Source organism: Muscardinus avellanarius (assembly GCF_963383645.1).
Source record: "Muscardinus avellanarius genome assembly, chromosome: 12".
Taxonomy (NCBI): Eukaryota; Metazoa; Chordata; class Mammalia; order Rodentia; family Gliridae; genus Muscardinus; species Muscardinus avellanarius.
Window position 1 is genome coordinate 44,633,848 of NC_137798.1, and position 23,708 is coordinate 44,657,555.

A 23,708-nucleotide genomic window follows, 5' to 3' on the forward strand; every position below is an offset into this window, starting at 1 on the left:
CTATAGCTTCTGTATCATCACTTGAAATTTACCTAAAAAAGAAAAATAATAATTCTTTGATTATTTCTCTGGCAGTTTTTTTTTCTTTTGGTACTGGGGGTGGAACCCAGGGGCTTTTCTACCTCTGGGCTATACTCCCAGACCTATTTTTATACTTCTTTGGAAACAGGGTCTCACTAAGTAGCTGAGGCTGGCTTCAAACCTGTGTGATCCTCCTGTCTCAGCCTCCCAAGTGCTGGGATTGCAAAGGTGTGCCACCATGCCCGGCTTCTTTGATTATATTTAAAACAAATCTATACATCAATTTTTTTCTTCTGTTTGGGAACTAGTTTCAATCAAAAAAACTTGATATGTTAAGCATCTTTTCAAACACTTCACAATATTAAAAGAGTCAACTCCAGCTGGGCATTGTGGCACATACCTAATCCTAGTACAGGGGGGATTGAGAGAGGATGTGAGCCTCAATTCTATTGTTATTGGATGATTATCTGGTTTGTGTATATTTCTGTTATCTACTTCCAAATATTTGATTGCAAATTATCACTGTGAATAGAAAGGTGATACAGTGAAGCTCAAATAAATTTTAGTCTTGGTTAGTAGCTCTGGTAAAAAGATCTTTAAGAAGACAGGTGTGGTGGTGCACCCTTCTAGTCTCAATACTTGGGAGGCTGAGATAGGAGGATCACAGATTCACCAGCCTCAGCTACTTAGTGACACCCTCTGCAATTCAGTGAGACCTTGTTTCAAAATAAAGAATAGCCAGGCGTAGTGGCGCACACTTGTAATACCAACATTCGTGAGGCTGAGATCAGAGGATCGCAGTTCACGGCAGCCTCAGCTACTTACTTAGTGAGGCACTCTGCAATTTAGTGAGACTCTGTTTCAAGATAAAGAATAAAAAATAGGGCATGGGGTGTAGCTCAGTGGTCGAGTGCCCCTGGGTACCATCCCCAGATCCGCAAAAAAAAAAAAATTAGGGCTGGGGTGTAACTCAAGAGGCAGAATGCCACTGGATTCCACCCCCAGTACAGCAAATTAGTGACAAAAGATAAAAGACTAGTTGACTTTATATAACTTGGCCTGGATTTGAGATCATCCTGCTTCAGCCTCTCAAGTTACTGGGATTACAGGCACGTGCCAACATGTTGGGCCTCTTTAGCAGGTTTTCATAAATCACTACAATCAGTGAAGATGAATATCACATGCTGTACATAAGCATGCTGCATATTACTAATGATTATAGTAAATGTTAAGTTGATAACACTAAAGTTTCAGCCTTTTAGGAGTTAAGAAAAACAATAACTGAAAACATTTTTAGGAAATGTAAATTAACTTACAAGCAGGCATTGAAGATACTTCAGCAGTTACAATACTTTTTATCCCCAAGTTTGATAAGCCACCTCTGATTAAGCCACAGGTAAATGCTAGATACTAAAAAGAAAAAATATATATATAAGAACTAGTAAAATTTAATAAAATATTAAACCTGTAAATATATTATTTTTTTTGTAGTACTAGGGATTAAATTCTGGGGCAATCTACTTCCAAGTGACACCCTCAGCCCTATTTTTATTTTGAAACAGGGGTCTCCCTAGGTTCATTAGAGTCTCATTACTTGCTGAGGATGTCCTCAAACCTGCAATCCTGTCTAATCTTCCCGAGTACCAGAAAAACAGGCATGCACCACCAAGACTGGCAGATAAATATATTTAGCTAAACCATTCTATCAGTGCTATTTAAAGATAAGGAAGTTGTGAAGCCCAGACATGGTAGTGCGAACCTCTAGTCCCAGCTACTCAGGAGGCTGAGGCAAGAGAATCACTCGAGCCAAGGAATTTGAGACTAGCCTGATCCTTTCTACATACATACACACACACACACACACACACACACACACACACACACACACCCCACCCCCCACCCCACCCCCCCCAGGTTTGAGGACAGCTTCAGCAAGTAGAATGCCTTTGGGTTCAATCTCCAGTACCCTCCTCCAAAAAAAAAAAAGCCTGTGGGATAACTGTTCAAGTCACTAAAAACCTGATTATTAAAGTATTTCCCAGCAACCTGGCAACTAAATTACATGGACACATGCTCTGTGCCTGGCTAGTTAGGACTCTTAAGTCTAAAGTGAGAAACAACAATGATAAAATCTGGAAACAGGTTAGACTTAGTTCTGGGAGAAGCAAAGGCGGCTTATGTCTTCTGCTCACGCTGCCCACAGGATTCTAACTAGACCCTCCCTGTAATATTAATTTTGGTCCTTTTTGGGCTGCCTTAACGTCCTGTGTATCTTGCCTGTTTTCTGAGCCTTCCTATCAATTCTGTAAGCAAACTAACAATATTCCATTCAGAGTTAGTTTCTACTGTCTACAACCAAGAATCTCAACTTGTTCAAGATTTTTTTTTCTTCTTCAAAACAGTCTCACAAGCCAGGCATGGTGGCGCACGCTTGTAATCCCAGCATTCGGGAGGCTGAAACAGGAGGATCACAGTTCGCGGACAGCCTCAGCTACTTAGTGAGGCCCTCTGCAACTCAGTGAGACCCCGTTTCAAAATTAAGAGTAAAAAATAGGGCAGGGGGTGCAGCTTGGAAGTAAAATTTCCCCGGGTTACATCACCAGTACCACAAAAACAAAAAACAAAACAAAAAACAAAAAAAACCCACAGGGTCTCAATAAGTATCTGAGGCTGGCTGCGAACCTAAGATCCTTCTGTCTCAGCCTCCCAAGTCCTGGGATTATAAGCATGTGCCACAACACCAGCTCTTGTTCAAGATTTATAGCCTGCTATGACAAAGAATTATCAGCTTCAAAATAAAGAAAGGGGCTGGGCATGGTGGGGCACATTTGTAATCCCAGTATTTAAAAGGCTAAAACAGGAAGATCACAGATTGGAGGCCAGTCTCAACAACTTGTGAGGCCCTCTGGAACTCAGTGAGACACTGTTTCAAAATAAAGAATAAAAAAATAGGGCAGGGGGTATAGCTCAGAGGTTGAATGCCTCTGGATTCCATCCCCAGACCCACAAAAAAGGGAAAGAAAGAAAGAATAAAAGCTGGGTATGGTGGCACACCCTTGTAATCCCAAAATTTGGGAGGCTGAGACACAGGATTGCAGTTTGAGGACAGCCTCACCTACTTAGTGAGGCCCTTTGCAACTAAGTGAGACCCTGTTTCAAAATAAAGAATAAAAAATAGGGCTAGGGGTGTAGTTCAGATGTAGAATGCCCATCCCCAGTACAAATAAATAAATAAAAACAGGGCTGGGGGATGTAGCTTGGAGGTAGAATATCCTTGGGTTCAATCCCTAGCACAAAAACAAAAAAAAGAACAAGAAAATGTAAAATGTCATTTTATAATGTACACAAATAAGCACTAATAAGTAATTAGATATGAGTCAGAAAATTTTGTTTTTTGTTTGTTCTTCTTGGCACTGGGGACTGAACCTAGGGGCATTCTACCTCTGAGCTATACCCCCACCCCTCCTTTTTTAATCTTTATTTTGAAAAAGGGTCTCTAAATTCCGGATGACCTCACGAAGTAGCTGAAGCTAGCTGCAAATCTGAGATCCTCCTGTCTCAGCTTCCAAGTATGGAATTACAAGCATGTGTCACCATGCCCAGCTAGAAAATTTTGGACTGTAATGAGACCTTAGAGATCATTTATCTCAAGAGCTTTTTTTTTTTTAAAAAAAAAAAAAACAGGGTCTCAAGCTGGGCATGGTGGTGCACGCTTATAATCCCTGCGATTGGGAGGCGGAGACAGGAGGATCAAGTAAATTCGAAGCCAGCCGCACTGGCTTAAGAGACCCTGTTTTCAAATTAAAATAAACTTAAAAAACCCTGTTTCCAAAAATAAAATAGGTCTGGGAGTGTAGCCCGGAGGTAGAAGGGCTTCCAGGAACCCTAGTACTACCAAAAAAACCCCAAACACACACACACACACACACACACACACACACACACACAAAAACAAACAAACAAAAAAAAACAATAAAATAGGGTCTCATTAAGTTGCTGAGGCTGGCCTCGGATCTGCAATCTTCTTGCCTCCTCCCAAGTACTGGAATTAGAGGCAGGAACCCTAGATACAATCCCCAGTACCACAAAAAAAAAAAAAACAAAACAAAAAAAAAAAAAAAAAACCTCACTCACTCAACTACTCAACTGGTCCAACTTACTCTTTTTAAAGAAATATATGCCATTTTCAATATGATCCACATAAAAATTTTAAAATTTTAAAATTTAAAACTTAGTGAGGCCTGGGGATATAGCTCAGAGGTAGAATGCCCCTGGGCTTCATCTTTTTTTGCGGTAGTAGGAATGGAATCAGGGGCATTCTACCTCAGAGCTATACCCCCAGCCCTATTTTTTATTTTTTATTTTGAAACAGGGTCTCAACTGAGTTGCAAAGGGCCTCACTAAGTAGCTGGGTCTGTTCCCGAACCATGATCCTGCTGTCTCAGCCTCCTAAGTACTGGGATTACAAGTGTGCACCACCACACCTGGCTGAAAAATTACTATTTTTAATTCAAGAGTCTGTTGTGACTAGCACTGCAATTTTCCCAGTAATTACACTATTTTCCTAGTAGAATGCCCAAATCTTGTATTCCATTAAATACCTTAGAAGCGTGTTCTAAATACTGTTTTCCTGCAGACATCTGAGTAAGCAAACGAAATTTGTTGTCCTGAAGTACATAGATGCCCTGTTTCAAAAATACAAAAAAATCCAAAGTCAGTGCAATCTGTAGTCCTCATGGATTACCTTATCTTATCCTGAATTAAAAAAACAATTTAATGAGCTGGGTGTGGTGGCGCAGGCTTGTAATCCCCACGCTTGGGAGGCTGAGACAGGAGGATCACACAGGTTCAAAGCCAGCCTCAGCTACTGAGTGAAGCTCTCAACAATTTAGTGAGACCCTGTTGTCAAATAAAATACAAAAATAGGTCTGGGAATATAGCCCGGAGAAAGAAAGCCCCTGGGTTCTACCCCCAGTACCACCAAAAGCAAAACAAAACAAACAAACAAAAAACAAGAGTTTTGTTTTGTTTTTTACTTTTCTTTGCGATAGTGAAAATTAAACCCAGGGGCATTCTAGCATTCTACCTCTGAGCTACACCCACAGCCCTATTTTTTATTCTTTATTTTGAAACAGGGTCTCACTAAGTTGCAGAGGACCACAATAAGTAACTGAGGCTAGCCGCAAACCTGCAATCTTCCTGCCTCAGCCTCCCAGTACTGGGATTACAAGTGTGCACAACCATACCTGGCCTAAGAGTTGTTTTAAGTTATTAAAATTCTCCTTTGCATTGGTCAAAAAATTTTTAAGCCAGGCATAGTGGTACACACTTGTAATCCCAGCATTCATGAGACCAGAGGGATCACGGTTCGCAGTCTCAGCTACTTAGTGAGACCCTTCTCAACTCAGTGAGACCTTGTTTCAAAAATTAAAAAATAGGACCGAGGTTGTAGCTCGGAGGTAGAATGCCCCTGGGTTCCATCCCCAGTCCCCAATACTGAAAAAGAAAGGAAGGAAGGAAGGAAGGAAGGAAGGAAGGAAGGAGAGAAAAGAAGAGCGAAGCCAGGCTTGGTGGCACATGCTTGTAATCCCAGCATTTGGGAGGCTGAGACAGAAGGATCATGGCTCCCAGACAGCCTCAGCTACTTAGTGAGGCACTTTGCAACTCAGTGAGACCCTGTTTCAAAATAAAGAAAATAAAGTAGGGCTAGAGGTATGGCTGGGAGGTAGAATGCCCCTGAGTTCCATCCTCAGTACTGCAAAATAAAATAAAATAAAATAATAAAATAAATAAAATAAATAAAATAAAACAGAGCCAGGTGTGGTGGTCCACACTTGTATTCCCAGTACTTGGGAGGCTGAGAGGATGATCGTAGGTTGGAGGCTAGCCTCAGCTACTTAGTCAAGCCTTCCACAACCTAGTGTGACTGTTTCAAAATAAATAGGGCTGGGGGATGTAGCCTGGAGGTACAGAAATAAATAAATAAATAAATAAATAAATAAATAAATAAATATAAATAAATAAGTAGGGCTCAGAGGTAGAACACCCCTGAATTCATCCCCAATCCCAAGAGAGTGGGGGGGGAGGGCATCAGTAATAAACAATGCAAGAATTATTTAAGAGTTAAATATGAGCAGAGCATGGTGGCACATGCTTGTAGTCCCATCATTTAGGAGGCTGAGACAGGAGGATCAAGGTTTGCCAACAGCCTCAGCTACTACTTAGTGAGGCCCTTTGCAACTCAGTGAGACCCTGTTTCAAAATATAAAGAATTGGGCTGGGGGTGTAGCTTAGAGGTAGAATGCCCCTGGGTTCCATCCCCAGTACCGCAAAAAAAAAAAAAAAAAAAGTTCTTTACTATTAAATCATTATTAAATATATTCTTTACTTTGGGGTTTTATTCAATTTTTTATATTGGGAATTGAACCTAGGGGCATTCTACTTCTGACCTAGACCCCCCAAACCTATTTTACACTTTGAGACAGGTTCTTGTTAACTTGCTGAGACTGGCCTAGAATCCAGGGCTTTGTGCATGCTAGAAAAGGACTCTACCACTATGCTATATCCCCAGCCTATAAATTAGACTTTAGAAATTACTCCTAAGCCGGGCGTGGTGGCACACGCTTGTAATCCCCGCGCTTGGGAGGCAGAGACAGGAGGATCGCGCAGGTTCGAAGCCAGCCGCGCCCGCTGGCTTAGGAGACCCTGTTTCCAAATAAAAATATAAAATAGGTCTGGGAGTGTAGCCCGGAAGTAGAAGGGCTTCCAGGAACCCCAGTACCACTTAAAAAAAAAAAAAAAAGAAAGAAATTACTCTTAAGACATAAATGTTATATACTTTTGGTTCTGCATACTATTACAACACTTAGTAATAATAACTAAGGAACCAAATCCTCAAACAAATACTCTGACATTTGCTGCTTTTTTTTTTTTTTTTTTTGTGGTACTGGGGATGGAATCCAGGGGCATTCCACCTTCAAGCTACATCGCCAACCCTATTTTTTATTCTTTATTTTGAAACAAGGTCTAAGTTTGCAGAAGGCCTCACTAAGTAGCTGAGGCTGTCCTCGAACTATGGTCCTTCTGTCTCAGCCTCTCAAGTACTAGGATTACAAACATGCAACACCACACTTGGCTGCTGGATTTTAAAATTTAACCTTGCAGGGCATATTGGCTCATGCTTGTAATCCCAGTGCTTTGGAGGCTGAGACAAGAAAATCACACAGGTTCAAAACCAGTCTCAGCTACTTAGTGAGGCTTTCAGCAATTTAGTGAGACCCTATTTCCAAATAAAATATTAAAAAATAAAAAAGAGCCAGGCGTGGTGGCGCATGCTTGTAATCCCAGCATTCGGGAGGCTAAGACCGTAGGATCACGGTTCGCGGACAGCCTCAGCTACCTAGTGAGGCCCTCTGCAACTCAGTGAGACCTGGTTTCAAAATAAAGAATAAAAAATAGGGCAGGGGTTGTAGCTCAGAGGTTGAATGCCTCTGGGTTCCATCCCCAGACCCGCAAAAAAAAAATTAAAATTAAAAAATTAAAACAGAGGTCTGGGAGTATAGCCCAGAGGTAGAAAATCCCCTGGGTTTCACCTCCAGTACCAATAAATAAATAAATAAATAAATAAATAAATAAATAAATAAATAAATAAAATTTAACATAACTTAACATACTTGTAATTCCCGTTCTTGGAAGGCTGAGGCAGGAAGATTGCAGGTTTGCGGCTAGCCTCAGTTACTTAGTGTGGTCCTCTGCAACTTAGTGAGACCCTGTTTCAAAATAAAGAATAAAAAATAGAGCTGGAGCTGGGCGTGGTGGCGCACATTTGTAATCCCAGCATTCGGGAGGCTGAGACCTGGAGGATCACGGTTCGCGGACAGCCTCAGCTACTTAGTGAGGCCCTCTACAACTCAGTAAGACCTGGTTTCAAAATAAAGAATAAAAAATAGGGCAGGGGGTGTAGCTCGGAGGTCAAATGCCCCTGGGCTCCATCCCCAGACCTGCAAAAAAAAAAAAAAAAAATAGAGCTGGAGGTATAGCTCAGAGAAAGAATATCCCTGGGTTCAATCCCCAGTACCAAAAAAAAAAAAAAAAAAAAATTAACATATATAACTGAGGGAAAGAAAAAACAGCTGTCATTGATAATTGCTTCTGTCTATTTTCACTTTATACTACTAGAGAAAAAAAATGAAAAAATTATTAACAATATAAGAGGAACATTCCAAAGTTGATAAAAATTTACTTTAAATTTCAAATGATGACATTTCAAAACTAAGACATTTGTTAAGTTAAAGGACTTAAAAACTAGGTCTAAATTTATCTAAATTACCTGATGATTTGTCCTCAGATTGTCAATTTGTTTCTTGAATACTGTAGTCCAAAAATCTTTACAAATGAACTTCATGATGTCTAACTCATCCTTGAACCTTGCAGTATCTTTTGTAAACCTAAAAAGATCAACTAGAAGTAATACAATATTTTTCTTCCAAAGAAAACAAAAGGAGGCAAATATTTTTTTCTCACTCTCTCAACAAGGATAAATTAACCAACTTCCAAATGCTACAACAGTACTGAAATTTATTGATAGTCATAGTTATAAATACCAAAAAAGTAGATTCCATCTTTATAGATTCACACTCTATATTTAATTATGGAGCGAGCATAAAAGCATATTAATTATTAGCCTAATGGTATAGCCAACATTTTAGGTACAATTCAGTATATAACATTTTTTAAAAAGAACTAAGCAAAATTATATTTTATATTAAATATGATAAAAATTCATAGCTAGGCACCATGGTACAAATCTGTCATCCCAACTATTTAAAAAGCTATTTAAAAAAAAAAAAAAAAGCGGAGGCAGGAGGACTGTAACTTCTAGACCACCTGGGATAACTCAATGAAACCCATTCCCTTCCCTCCCACACATACACACACATACACACGCGCACATACATATACTTGCATAAACATATATACATATATACATACATATATATACATATATATATATATATATATATATATCAGAATTGGATTCTAGCTGCTGTGCAGTGGCACATGCCTATAATCCAAGCAATTTGAGAGGCTGAAACAGAACGATCACAAGATTGAGGCCAGCCCTGCCAACTCAGTGAGACCCTGTCTCAAAATAAAATAGAGATGAGCTGGGTGTGAGCTGGGCACACGCTTGTAATCCCAGCATTTGGGAGGCTGATACTGGAAGATCACGGTTCCAAGACAGCCTCAGCTACTTAGTGAGGCCCTCCACAACTTAGTGAGACCCTGTTTCAAAATAAAGAATAAAAAATAGTGCAGGGGTGTAACTCGGAGATCGAATGCCCCTGGGTTCCATCCTCATCAAGTTGCTGAGAGCCTCACTCAGTAGCTGAGGCTGGCTTTTAACCTGTGTGATCCTCCTGTCTCAGCCTCCCAAGCATTTGGATTACAAACACCCCCTACCCTATTTTTTATTCTTTATTTTGAAAATGGGTCTCACTGAGTTACAGAGGGCCTCACTAAGTAGCTGAGGCTGTCCACGAACCGCGATCCTCCAGGTCTCAGCCTCCCAAATGCTGGGATTATAAGCATACGCCACCATGCCCAGCGTCTCACTAAGTTTCTGAGGCTGGCTTCCAACCTGCAATCTACCCTATCTCAGCCTCCAGAAAACTGGGGGATTACATGCATGTGCCACCAAACCCAGTTCATTCATATAATATATATATATATATATATATTTTTTTTTAGTACTCGGGATGGAACCCAGGGGCATTCCACCTCCAAGCTACACCCCCACCCCCAGCCCTATTTTCTATTCTTTTTTTTTTTTTTTGAAACAGGGTCTCACTGAGTTGCAAAGGGCCTCGCTAAGTAGCTGAGGCTGTCCATGAACTGTGATCCTCCTGTCTCAGCCTCTGAAATGTTGGGATTACAAGCATGCAACACCACACCTGGCTCATTCCTATTTATTTAAACAAAATTCCATTCAGGTTAAAAATCTTTCTAAGCCAGGCGTAGCAGCACATGCTTGTAATCCCAGCATGTGGGAGGCTGAGACCAGAGGATCACGGTTTGCGGACAGCCTCAACTACTTAGCGAGGCGCTCTGCAACTTAGTGAGACCCTGTTTCAAAAAAAAAAAAAAAAACAGGGCAGGGGGTTTAGCTTGTAGGTCAAATGCCCCTGGGATCCATCCCCAAACCCACAAAAAAAAAAAAAATCTTTCTAGACACCAGGCATGGTGGTGCACTCTTGTAATCCCAGTTCATGGCCAGCCTCAATTACTTAGTGTGGCCCTCCAGTTAGTGAGATCCTGTTTCAAAATAAAGAATAAGCCGGGTGTGGTGGCACTCCTGCTCCTTGTAATCCCAGCATTCGGCAGGCTGAGACCAGAGGACTGCAGTTTGCAGATAGCCCCAGCTACTTAGTGACGCCCTCCACAACTCATTGAGACCCTGTTTCAAAATAAAGAATAAAAAATAGGGCAGAGGGTACAGCTTGGAGGTCAAATGCCCCTGGGTTCCATCCCTATACCCACAAAAAAAATAAAAAAAATTTAAAAATAAAGAATAAAAAAATAAGGTTGGGTGTAGCTCAGAGGTAAAATGCCCCTGGGTTCAATGCCGAGTACCGCAAAAATAAAGAAAGAAAAAAAAAAAAAACTTCTAGACCATAAGTAAAAAAATGTAATAAAAGTTTAAACAGCTGTTGCAATATATATATATATATATATATATATATATTTTTTTTTTTTTTTTTTTTTTTTTTTTTTTGGGGTGGTACTGGGGGTAGAACTCAGAGGCTTTCTACCTCCGGGCTATACTCCCAGACCTATTTTCTATTTTATTTGGAAACAGGGTCTCACTAAGTTGCTGAGAGCCTCACTAAGTAGCTGAGACTGGCTTCGAACCTGTGCGATCCTCCTGTCTCAGCTTCCCAAGCGCAGGGATTACAAACGTGCGCCACCACGCCCGGCTAATATTTTTATTTTAAAACTTCAAATATTAATTAAGTATTTTTAGTGGTACTAGGATGGAACTCAGGAACCTTCTACCTCTTAAATCTCACCCTCAGCCTTATTTTATTTTTTATGTAGAAGGAGGGTCTCACTAAGTTGCCTAGAGCCTAGCTAAATTGCTGAGGCTGACTTTCAACCTGTCATCTTCCTGTCTCAGCCTCCCAAGTACTGGGTTTATAGGTGTGTGCCACCACGCCCAGGTCAAATATTAAAATTTGAAGATTATTGCATTAATCTAGCATGGTGGCACACACTTGTAATCCCTGCGCTCGGAAGGCTGAGATAGGAGGATCGCACAGGTTCGAAGCCAGCCTCAGCTACTTAGTGAGGCTCTCAGCAACTTATTGACATCCTGTTTCCAAATAAAAGTATAAAAACATAGGTCTGGGAGTATAGCCTGAGGTAGAAAGCCCCAGGGTTCCACCCTCAGTACCACCAAAAAAAAAGAATTGGACTCAAGGTGTTTTACATGCTTAAACACACACTCTACTACTATGCTATATTTATACTTCCTTAAAAAGAAATCTCAGCTGGGCGTTGGTGGTGCATGCTTGTAATCCCAGCAATTGGGAGGCTGAGACAGGAGGATCACAGTTCCTGGACAGCCTCAGCTACTACTTAGTGATGCCCTTTGCAACCCAGTGAAACCCTGTTTCAAAATAAAAAATAGGGCTGGAGGTATAGCTCGGGGGTAGAATGCCACTGGGTTCCATTCCCATTACAAAAATAAAAAAATAAAAAAATCTCAGTCTGTGATTAAAAATAAATTAAAATATAAAATATCTCAAGATCAGGTCTTTTGAAATGGATCAATCATCTCTGTTTATAACCTACCTGGAAGAAAATTTTCAAATCCATACTGCTCACCTTTCTATCAATCCTTGTCCCACTCGAAACCCCATGTTTTCCAGTTTAGTAATGCAGCGTCCATTTTCCTGTTTTAAAAGATAATTTTCAAATACTTTTAGAATGCCAGGGTGTTAATATTCAAAAATTATAAAAATTTTGGCTAAAAAACATGACAAAGCACATTAGATAGAATCTATTAATATGAAAAAAATAGGAGAATTTCTACCTTTAACAAATACTTTTTTTTGGTGGTACTAGGGGTGAAACTCAGGGGCTTTCTAACTTCGGGCTATACTCCCAGACCTATTTTATGTTTTATTTGGAAATGGTCTCACTGAGTTGTTGAGAGCCTCACTAAGTAGCTGAGGCTGGCTTTGAACCTGTGCAATACTCCTGTCTCACCCTCTCAAGCGCAGGGATTACAGTCTTAACAAATACATTTTAATTCTTTGAAACTCTCATCAAATAGGATACTATTAAAATGTTAAGTAATAGGTCGGGTGTGGTGGCGCTTGCTTGTAATCCCAGCATTGGGGAGGCAGGGACTATAGTATCAAGGTTCTCGGACAGCCTCAGCTACTTAGCAAGGCCCTTTGCAACTCAGTAAGACCCTGTTTCAAAAATAAAAGGAATAAAAAATAGGGCTATGGGTGTAGATCAGAGGTACAATTCCCCTGGGTTCCATCCCCAGTACTGGAAAAAAAAAAATGTTAAGTATAAAGCTTCAGAAAATTCACCTGAAAGGAATGTTATAAAAATGATAAATTGGCCATGGTGGTGTGTACCTGTAAACCCAGCAATTTAGGATATTAGGACCAGCAATTCAGGATAGAAAGACTAGCCCAGGCAATTTATCAAGACCATATCTCAAATTTTTAAAAACAGTAAGTCAGCAGTACTTGGGAGGCTGAGACAGTAGGATCTCAGGTTCAAGGACAGCCTCAGCAACTTGTGAGGCCCTCTGCAACTTAGTCAGACCCTGTTTCAAAATAAAGAATAAAAAATAGGACTGGGCCTGTAGCTCAGAGGTAGAATGCCCCTGGGTTAAAACCCCAGTGCCAAAAAAAAAAAAAAAAAAAAAAAGAATAAAAAAATAGGGCTGGGGGAGTAGCTCAGAGGTATAATGACCCTGGGGTCCACCCTCAGTACCACAATAAATAAATACGTAAATAAATAAATATATAAATAAATGTCAGGTGTGGTGGTGCATGTTTGTAATCCCAGTACTTGGGAGTCTGAGACAGGAGGATCACAGGTTCAAAGCCAGCCTCAACAACTTAGCGAGGCCCTCGGCAACTTAGTAAGACCCTGTTTCCAAATAAGAAATAAAATCAGGATGGGGGTTTATCTCAGAGGTAAAATGCCTCTGGGTTCAACCCCTAGTGCCTAAATAAATAAATAAAGCGGGGCGTGGCAGCGCACATTTATAATCCCAGCATTTGGGAGGCTGAGACAGGAGAATCATGGTTTGCGGACAGCCTCAGCTACTTAGTGAGGCCCTTTGCAATTCAGTGAGACTTGTTTCAAAATAAAGAATAAAACACAGAGCTGGGGGTATAGCTCAGAGGTAGAAAGCCCCTGGACTCCATGCCAAGGAAAGAAAGAAAGAAAGAAAGAAAGAAAGAAAGAAAGAAAGAAAGAAAGAAAGAAAGAAAGAAAAGACTGACTCTTATTTGGCTGGACATGGTGGCACATGCCACCAAAATTTGGGAAACTGAGACAGGAGGGATCATGGTTCGAGGACAGCCTCAGCTACTTAGTGAGGCCCTTTGCAACCTATTTCAGTGAGACCCTATTTCAAAATAAAGAATAAACAATAGGACTGGGGTTATAGCTCAGAGTAGAATTTCCCTGGGCTCCATCTCTAGTACCACACCAAAAAATAAAAAAAAAAAATAGGGCTGGGTGTTTAGCTCTAAGGTAGAATATCCCTGGGTTCAATACCCAGTAAAACACACACACACACACACACACACACGCACGCACGCACGCACGCGCGCGCATTTGAAAGCCAGGCAAGATGGTGGTAAAATTAAATTATATTGAAATTATATATCTCAAATTAGAGTTTAAAATACTTTCATGAGCTAGAATGTTAAAAATAAAATTTTCTGAGCCAGAAATGGTGGTGCATGCCTATAATTCAATCCTTGGGAAGCTGAGACATGAGGATTGCAGGTTGAGGCCAGCCTCAGCAATTTAGTAAGACTATTTCAAAATAAAAAACAAAACAGAACTGGGAATGTAGCTGGGAGTGGGGGTGGACAGAATGTCCCTGGATTCCATTCCTGGTCTGCATGTTTTTCTGAAACAGTATTTTCTTAGAAATAACATGTTTTTAAACAATGTGTGTGTGTATTTTGTGTGTGTGTGTGTGTAGTACCGAGGGTGGAACCCAGGGGGCTTTTCTACCTCCGAGCTATACTCCCAGACCTATTTTATACTTATTTAGAAACAGGGTCTCACTAAGTTGCTGAGGGCCTCACTAAGTAGCTAAGGCTGGTTTCGAACCTGTGCAATCCTCCTGTCTAGCCTCCCAAGTGCTGGGATTACAAGGTGCGCCACCACACCCGGCTTAAACAATTTGTATATTATTAAACATTCTTGTATTTTTAACTTATTGACAAGATATAGTAAAAATATCCTTTCATGCAGGATATGGTGGTGCATACTTGTAGTCCCAGCTACTTGGAAAGCTGGGTAGGAGGATTACTTAAATCCAGGAGGCCAGCGTAGGAGGCAACATAAGAAGACCTCATCTCAAGAAAATAGAGCCGAGTGTGATGTCATGTGCCAGTAATCCCAGCATTTGGGAGGCTGAGACAGGAAGATCATGGTTCGTGGACAGCCCCAGTTACTATTTAGTGAGGCCCTCCACAACTCAGTGAGACCCAGTTTCAAAATAAAAGAATAAAAAATAGGCCTGGGGGGTGTAGCTTGGAGGTAGAATGCCCCTGGGTTCCATCCCCAGTAATGAAAAGAGAGAGAGAGAGACAGACAGACAGACAGACAGACAGGAAGGACGGATGGACAGACAGACAAGACTGACAGACACCTTTGTGGTGGCATACACCTGTAATCCCAGTACCTTGGAAGGCTGGGGCAGAAGGATTACTAGCTCAAGGCCAGCCTGGGTAATTTAGCGAGACCCTGTCACAAAATTGAAAATTTAAAAATGGCTGGGATGTAGCTCAGTGGCAGAATGCCCCAGGTTCAATTCTCAGCACTGCAACAATAATAATAACAACAAAAAAGAAACTAAAAAAATAAAATGTTGACTAAAATGATAATACTTTATTTTGTGTGTGTGGTGCTAGGGAAGGAACCCAGGGGCATTCTACTTCTGAGCTACACCCCCAGCCCTATTTTTTATTCTTTATTTTGAAACAAGGTCTCACTGAGTTGCAGAGGGCCTCACTAAGTAGTTTGGGCTGTCTCCTGTTGCAGCTTCCCAAATGCTGGGATTATAAGCTTGTACCACCACATTCAGCTACTAAAATACTAATACTTTTTCCACTGAAACATTTAACAAAAAGTAAATTTTAAGACATCCTTAAACTGTCATAGTACTAATTTTCATTAGGTAACAAGAGAGAACAATGATTAATTATCAATTTTCAGAAATGCCAAAGCCTCTTCCTAGAAGCTTCTCTATTTTTCTTCTCTCCTTTGTTATATAACCTGGTATCTCTGACTTTTTCCCATTGGTCATTTCCTTTATGTTGCATTAAGTTCTATTGTTCCTTGCTTTAAAATGTCTCTTATAGTCATCCATCCTTCCTATTCTTAGTGTATCTTAGCTGATAACCATCTCACACCATGAAATGTATAATTACTTTGCTCTTCCTGTGACAATCTCATCCACTCTTAAGGCTTTAAGTGGTCCATCTATGCTGAACACTTTCAAAGTTGTAAGGACTAATTACTATCTTTGGTTTTTCTGTTATTTCTTCACTGTTGTCTAATATGCACAGCTGGAATGAGTATATTTAAGTTATAAAATGCTCCTCATAGAACAACCTACTTTTTGTAGAATCATCCAGGAACATATTAGCAGAAGATCTATTTACATGATCATATGAAATGTTGGTACTAGCAGTTGAACCCAGGAGTGTTGTGCCTCTGAGCTACATCTCAAGCCTTTTTTTTTTTTTTTTTTTTTAATTTTGAGCATACACCACTAAGCCTGGGCCACATCAACTTTTTATTTAAGCCCTAAAATACCTTCTGATTTTGCTACTTATTCATTTAACTTGGTATCTGTGAGTGTTCATTAGTAGGCACTTTTGCTTTTTAAGGGAAATTAAATTCATTTTATCCATTAGCCTTTTTTAATCCATTCTCTGTAAACAATATCTCATTAAATTGATAAGTCTCACTTGCCTTGCAGATGCTAGCCCTGAATCTGCAATCTTCCTGTCTCAGCCTCCCAAGTACTAAGATTACAGGTATGTGCAGCCATGCCCATCTCACATATCTTTTTTTTAATCATTTTTGTTATATGTACTATCATTTCCCCCCACCATAAACATTTATGATAGGAAATGAAAATTTTTAGTTAACAATTCAAAATATATGAATTTCTGTTCTCATATTATTAGTACAGCCGTGCATGGTTGCATGGGTAATATCTGTAATCCCAGTACTTAGGAGGCTGAGACAGGAGGATCGCTGGCTCATGGCCAGCCTTATCAAGTTATATGATTAGCACATCTCTTACAATGATCAGACAACAATAAAACAACTTTTAGGTTTATTCTAGTATAACTGCGTAGGAAGAAGACAAAAGACTGGGGGGAAAGGATTTTTTTTTAGGCGAAACAGAAGAGGGAAAGAAAGTAGAGGGAGAAAAAAAGGGAGGGGAAGCCTATGAAAAAAGAATAAAAGAAGCATATTGCTAATTTTTCTTTGAGCAAAAAGTAAGCCCAGTTCTACACAAAGAGCAAATGATAATAATGTGAAAAATCTGCAACTTGGAAAAAAAATCTGTGCTATATGGGTCTCAATAAGAATAGAATTTGCTTCATTTCCAGTACTCTTCCTTGAGGTATCTTCCTAATGAAGTTTTTATTTTTTATTTATTTGTGTGTGTGTGTGTGTGTGTGTGTGTGTGTGTGTGTGTGTGTGGTACTGGGGGTGGAACCCAGAGGCCTTCTACCTCTGGGCTATACTCCCAGACCTATTTTCTACTTTTACTTGGAAACAGGGTCTCACTAAGTTGCTGAGAGCCTCACAAAGTAGCTGAGGCTGGCTTTGAACCTGTGCGATCCTCCTGTCTCAGCCTCCCAAGCGTGGGGATTACAAGCGTGTGCCACCGCGCCCATCTTATTTATTCTATTTTAAATTTTTTTCTGTGAGTTTGGGGGTAGAACCCAGGAGCATTTGACCTCCGAGGTACACCCCCCTTCCCTACTTTTCAATCTTTATTTTGAAACAGGATCTCACTGAGTTGCAGAGGGCCTCACTAAGTAGCTGAGGCTGTCCGCAAACCATGATCCTCCTGTCTCAGCCTCCCTAATGCTGGGATTACAAGCGTGCGTCACCACGCCCAGCTCCTAATGAAGTTTTTAAATGCATCATTTCCATCTTCTTGTAGTCTACAAGACTTAATTTCCTACAGGTAGCTCTAAAATTAAGCCTAGCCTGTCTAGATGACAGGCCTATAATCCCAGCTATTTGGGAGTCTAAGGCAAGAAAACTACACATTCAAGTCCAGCCTCTGCTACTCTGCTAGACCCTATCTTAAAATTTAAAAAGGACTGGGGAAGCCAGCCCTGTAATCCCAGTACTTGGAAGGGTTAGACAGGAGGATCACAGGTTTGTGGCCAGCCTCAGCAAATAAGTAAGGCACTCCACAATTTAGTGAGACCCTGTTTCAAAAATAATAAATAAAATAGGGCTGGGAGAGGGGGATAGCTCAGAGGCAGAACACCCCTGGGTTCAATCCCTAGTACCAAAATAAATGAATATAAGCTGGGCATGGTGGAGCACACTTGTAATCCCAGCATTCGGGAAGCTGAGACCAGAGGATTGCGGTTTGCGGACAGCCTCAGCTACTCAGTGAGGCCCTTTGCAACTTAGTGAGACCCTGTTTCAAAATACAGAATAAAAAATAGGGCAGGGCATGTAACTCGGAGTCAAATGCCTCTGGGTTCCATCTCCAGACCCGTAATTAATAAATAAATAAATAAATAAATAAATAAATAAATAGGACTGGGAAGCTGGATACTGTGGCATGTACCTAATATTTTAGAGGCTCAGAAAAAAGGATTGCAGATTCAAGGACAGCCTCAGCAAGTTAGCAACTCTCTTTCAAAATAAAAAATAAAGGTATAGCTCAGTGGTAGAATGCCCCTGGGTTCAAACCCTGGTACCAAAAAAAGGGAAGGAGGGGTTAAGGAGACAGCTCAGCAGTAGAGCCCTTGCCTAGCATGCATAATAGGTCCTGGAATCAATTCACAGTAACACTGCAAAAAAAAAAAAAAATTAAACCAAATAATTCATTATCTCTCCCTGCTTACCTCTTCCTTCTCCTTTATTCCATTTCCTAAATAAGAACAACTAACCCAGCTGCTCAAGCTAAAAACCTAGGAATAATTTTCAATTCCATTTCCATATTTAACCAAAGCCTATAGATTCTACCTCCTACTTTATAAACCTCTTCCAGCCTATCTCAGTCTTGATTCCTCTTCATTATCTCCTGTATAACCCCTGATATACATCTCACTACAAGAATCTTTTTTCTCTAGTCCATACACAAGATTATGTTCCTAAAATGCAATGGACCACATCATACCCTCCTTAAAAGTCCTCCACTGAAACAGCCACGGTGGCACAAGACTATAATCTCAGTACTTGGGAGGCTGAGACTGGAGGATAGCAGGTTGGAGGGCAGCCTTAGCAAGTACTGAGACTTTCAGCAACCTAGTTTTAAAACAAAAAAAAAAATTTGAGCCAGGGTTGGTGGCGCATGCTTATAATCCCAGCATTTGGGAGGCTGAGACAGGAGGATCACAGTTCGCAGCCAGCCTCAGCTACTTAATGAGGCTTTTTTTGCAACTCAGTGAGACCCTGTTTCAAAATAAAGAATAAAAAATAGGGTTGGGGTGTAGCTTGGAGGTATAATGCCCCTGGGTTCCATGCCCAATACCACACACACACAATAAAAACAATGATAAAAGAATGAAAAGGGCTGCAGGGTGTAGCTCAGAGATAGAATGCCCCTGTTGATTCAATCCCCAATAACACACACACACACACACAATCTTCTCCATTGAAAAGATAAAAATTTTTACACAAAGCTCTTTCTAACTTCAGCTCTCAATTCTTCTCACTTCCCAAGCCAAACGTGAAATGCTTACACATTGTTATATCCACTTCTCCTTCCTACCTGTGCCTTGAACTTCACCTAGAATGTTTTTTCTATATATCAATAGCTTTAAAGAAGGGGCTCCTTGAGCTATGAAATAGCTCATTTCAAAAATCCATTAGGACTCCATGATTCTTTTTTATTTATTTATTTTTATTTTATTGTGGGACTGGGGGGGGGGCTAGGGGCTTTTCTACCTCTGGGCTATACTACCAGATTTATTTTTTTTACACTTTATTTGGAAACAGGGTCTCACTAAGTTGCTGAGAGCCTCACTAAGTAGCTGAGGCTGGCTTCGAACCTGTGCGATCCTCCTGTTTCAGCCTCCCAAGCACGGGGATTACAAGCGTGCGCCACCACGCCCGGTTTACGACTCCATGATTCTATAATTAATGACCTCCCAATGCTTAATTAATTATTCATTAAATCCCTATTTCCCAAAAAGACTATGAGGCAAAGGTTTACGTTATTTATCCAGGGCAGTGTCTGGCCCACAATTAATGAGAGAATGCGAACTTCTACATATTAGAAATAACTTCCACGAGGATGCGGCCATTATTTTACTCACTATTAACTGCCCAATTTCTAAAACCAGCGCTGACATAATGGGGAATAAATATTTTGATAATTTATTGTTTCCTAACATCATTAACATCTGCAAATTCTCCTTGCTTTGACTTAGAATCTCGCTAGGCTTCTGTTGTGCGGAGGGATGGGTAAGGTGAGGATTTACCAGCTGGGGCAGGTCTGTCCAGAGGACCACTCAGAAGCTCTTAACACACTAAAAAAATTAAGTAGGGGATGCCAAAATCAGCTCTATAGTTAACCTTGCTGTAAATCTTGGTAAGAACAAAACAAGGAAAATGAGAAGCCTTCATGACAGAGGTATAGGTACCGACAAAAAAGAATCAAATAGTAGATGTCCAAGTGAGAGAGATGAGAGATAAGCATCAAAGGAGACAGCCTACAGCTGCAAGGGTTTGGGACACCTGGAGGCGGACCAGCTTTGTCCACACCTCGAGAGGCGTCGGAGGCGATGGGACCCGGTTGCAAGAAAGCACCAAAAACAAGGAGTGTCGCCGCCGCCAAAGGACCGCAAAGGCGTGAGGCAGCACTCACCACCTCCCCCTGCTCCGCGGACTTGTACACTCCGGACACCATCTCGTTATGGAGAAGCAAAAACAACGCCTCGTCCGCCATTTCCTGTCGATTCTCCCGAGCTCCGGGTCTGGGCTCCGGTTCGGGCCGGGCCCAGGGATTCCGGCTGGAGCCTGAGCTTCCCCGCCGGCGCCGCGCCACGTTCGGCCGCCGCCCGCTCCCTGGTTGCTAGGAGACCGAGGAGGGCGCGGGGCGGGCACTGGAGACGGCCGAGGGACAGGGAGAGCCCACCCCGCGGGCGCCGAGCCCTGCGGCTGAGCCGGAGACTCTGACAGCCGCAGGAACCCAGCCGCGACCCAGGAGACTCGCTCGCCCCGGGGCGGGGGGCGAGGAAGCAACTTCCGGTTCCCTCTATCCCGACTTCCGCCCGCTCTATGGTCGCGGAGTCCTCCACGCCCGGCCCCGGAGGTTCCGCCGGCGCGGGTACCCGAGGAAGGGGTTGCAGGTGGTACAGCTGCGTTGAAGGGTCTGGGAGGAGGGGAAAGTAAGATTCAAGGAGTCCCAGCTGACAGCCCCGGGTTGGTCAGCTACAAAAGTTAGGAAAATCGACCCGAATTTCTCCTGGCTTCACCAAATCTTCCATTTTCTGCCATATGTTCTTTAATATGCAAAGTTATAATGAGTGAATATGTCATCCAGTTTCCGGCTGTAGATTTAGATATATTGAGACGTTACCCCAATCCATATTGGGTTAAGGCCAGGTATGCAAAAAAAAGTGCCATATTGGCCACCAGGAAGGATGAGGGTGGTGATATACTTAAGCAAAAACCAAGGTACACACTTTTTTTTTTTTTTTTTTGCTTCTATCTCAGCCTCCCAAGTATGCATTGCTACACCACTGCATTACCATTGAGCTACACCCCCAGCACCAACATTTAATTTTATTTATTTATGCCGGGCGTGGTGGTCCCCGTTTGTAATCCCTGCGCTTGGGAGGCGGAGACAGGAAGATCGCAAAGGTTCGAAGCCAGCGCGCTGGCTTAAGAGACCCTGTTTCCAAATAAAAAGTAAAAAATAGGTCTGGGAGTGTAGCCCGGAGGTAAAAGGGCTTCCAGGAATCCCAGTACCAGAAAAAAAAAAAAATTATTTACTTAGGTGCTGGGGATTAAACCCAAGGGCATTTTACCTCTGAGCTACAGCCCCAGTCCTTTTTATTTTTATTTATTTTGAACCAGAGTCTCACTAAGTTGATGAGAGTCTCTCCATATTGCGGAAGCTGGCTTGGAACCTGCAATCCTCCTGTCTCAGCCTCCCAAACGCTGAAATTAAAGGCAAGTGCCACTGCACCCAACAATTTGGTCAGTTTTTATTAGATCTCTTCCTAGTAAATCACAAAATCGATTTTTTCTTCCAAGGATATCTATTGTTTCTCCTAAATTAACATGTCAGATTTTCTCAAATTTTTTTGTACTAAAAATTGAACACAGAGACACTCTACCTCTGAGATACACCCCCAGCCCTATTTTATTTTTTAATTTTCAAACAGAGTCTCACTACATTGTTGCATCTGGCCTTGAACCTGTGATCTTCCTGTCTCACCCTCCCAAGCACTGAAACTACAAGCATGTACCACCAAATTCCACACCACACAAACTATGGAGAATACGAAGTAGTATAATTTTAGCTAGATGTGGAGACCACACACCTTGAGAAGCTAAGACTGAAGAACCACAGGTTGGAGAAAAGACTTGACAATTTAAAGACCTTGTTTCAAAAATAATAATAATAATAATAATAATAATAATAATAATAATAATAAATAGGGTGAGCCAGGTGTGGCAGCACACGCTTGTAATCCCAGCGCTTGGGAGGCTGAAACAGGAGGATTATGCAAGTTCAAAGCCAGCCTCAGCTACTTAGTGAGGCTCTCAGCAATTTAGTGAGATCCTGTTTCCAAATAAATTATAAAATAGGGCTGGGAGTATAGCCCAGAGGTAGAATGCCTCTGGGTTCCATCCCCAGTACTGCAATAAATAAATAAATAAATAAATAAATAAATAAATAAGGTGAACCAGGCATGGTGTCGCATACTTTTAATCCCAGCATTTGGGAGGCTGAGACAGGAGGATTGGTTTGAGAACAGCCTCAGCTACCTAGTAAGGACCTTTACAACTCAGTGAGACCCTGTTTCAAAATAAAGGATAAAAAATAGGGCTGGGAGTGTAACTCGGAGGTAGAATGCTCCTGGATTCCATCCACAGTACAGAAAAAAAAAAGAAAGAAAGAAAGAAACAAAGAAAGAAAAGAAAGAAATAGGGAGTCAGGTGTGGTGGCACACGCTTGTAATCCCAGCATTTGGGAAGCTGAGACCAGAGGATCGCGGTTTGTGGACAGCCTCAGCTACTTAGTGAGGCACCTCCGCAACTCAGTGAGACCCTGTTTCAAACTAAACAATTAAAAAAAAAATAGGGCAGGGGGTGTAGCTCAGAGGTCAAATGCCTCTGGGTTCCATCCCCAGACACGCAAAAAAAGAAAAGAAAGAAAGAAAGAAAGAAAGAAAGAAAGAAAGAAAGAAAGAAAGAAAGAAAGAAAGAAAGAAATAGGGTGGTTGGGCATGGTGGCACACGCTTGTAATCTCAGCATTTGGGAGGCTGATACAGGAGGATTGCAGTTTGCAGACAGCCTCAGCTACTTAGTGAAGCCTTTGTAACTTAGACCTTGTTTCAAAAAAAAGATAAAAAAAAAAATAGGACTTGGGGTATAGCTCAGAGGTAGAATGTCCCCTGGGTTCCATCCCCAGTACTACAAAAAGATAAATAAGTAAATAAGGCTTGGGGTGTAGCTCAGTAGTAGAGTGCCCCTAAGTTTAATTCCCCAGTACCACACATGCCAAAAAAAAAAAAAGTGTAATCACCACCACTACCAAGGAAATAAGCCCACCACAGAGGTCAAAAAGAAAGAACTGACCAATTTACAATTTCACATACCACAATAACATGAGGTTTTTAGAATGTATTAGAGAAAGAAAGGAAATCAATGTTTTGAGGACCTACTAAATACTGAACACTGCACCCCACCGATCTTCCTCTATAATTAAACAGATTAAATTGCCCAGGATTCACCCGGTGTGGCACAAGCTGGGCATGATGGCACCTGCCTGTATTCCCAGTACTGAGTGGCTGAGACAGGAGGATCCAAGGTTCAGTGCCACCATAAGTGTACAGTGTGACTCAGTAAGACTGATTCAAAATTTAAAATAAAATAGAGCTGGGGGTATAGCTCAGAGGTAAAGCATTCCTGGGTTCAACCCCCAGTGCCACAAATAAATTGCCAAGGATTCTAGAAATGAATA

General features: G+C 41.3%; 1 protein-coding gene across 3 annotated transcripts; it reads right to left on the reverse strand.

Moving 5' to 3' along the window:
- On the reverse strand, positions 1–20,458 carry TRAPPC6B (trafficking protein particle complex subunit 6B; the record flags this gene model as incomplete). 3 transcript variants are annotated; one of them, XM_080707513.1, is made up of 6 exons in its annotated part: positions 1–32; positions 1,338–1,431; positions 4,623–4,706; positions 8,351–8,468; positions 11,908–11,975; positions 20,378–20,458. In XM_080707513.1, the coding sequence occupies 6 exons, from the start codon at positions 20,456–20,458 to the stop codon at positions 1–3; spliced, it is 477 nt and encodes a 158-aa protein (XP_080563639.1). The 3 variants fall into 3 exon arrangements, with proteins under 3 accessions (XP_080563639.1, XP_080563638.1, XP_080563640.1); XM_080707512.1 differs by having other exon boundaries at positions 11,908–12,019; positions 20,374–20,458; XM_080707514.1 differs by lacking the exon at positions 4,623–4,706.
- Between the last annotated feature and the right edge of the window lie 3,250 nt (positions 20,459–23,708).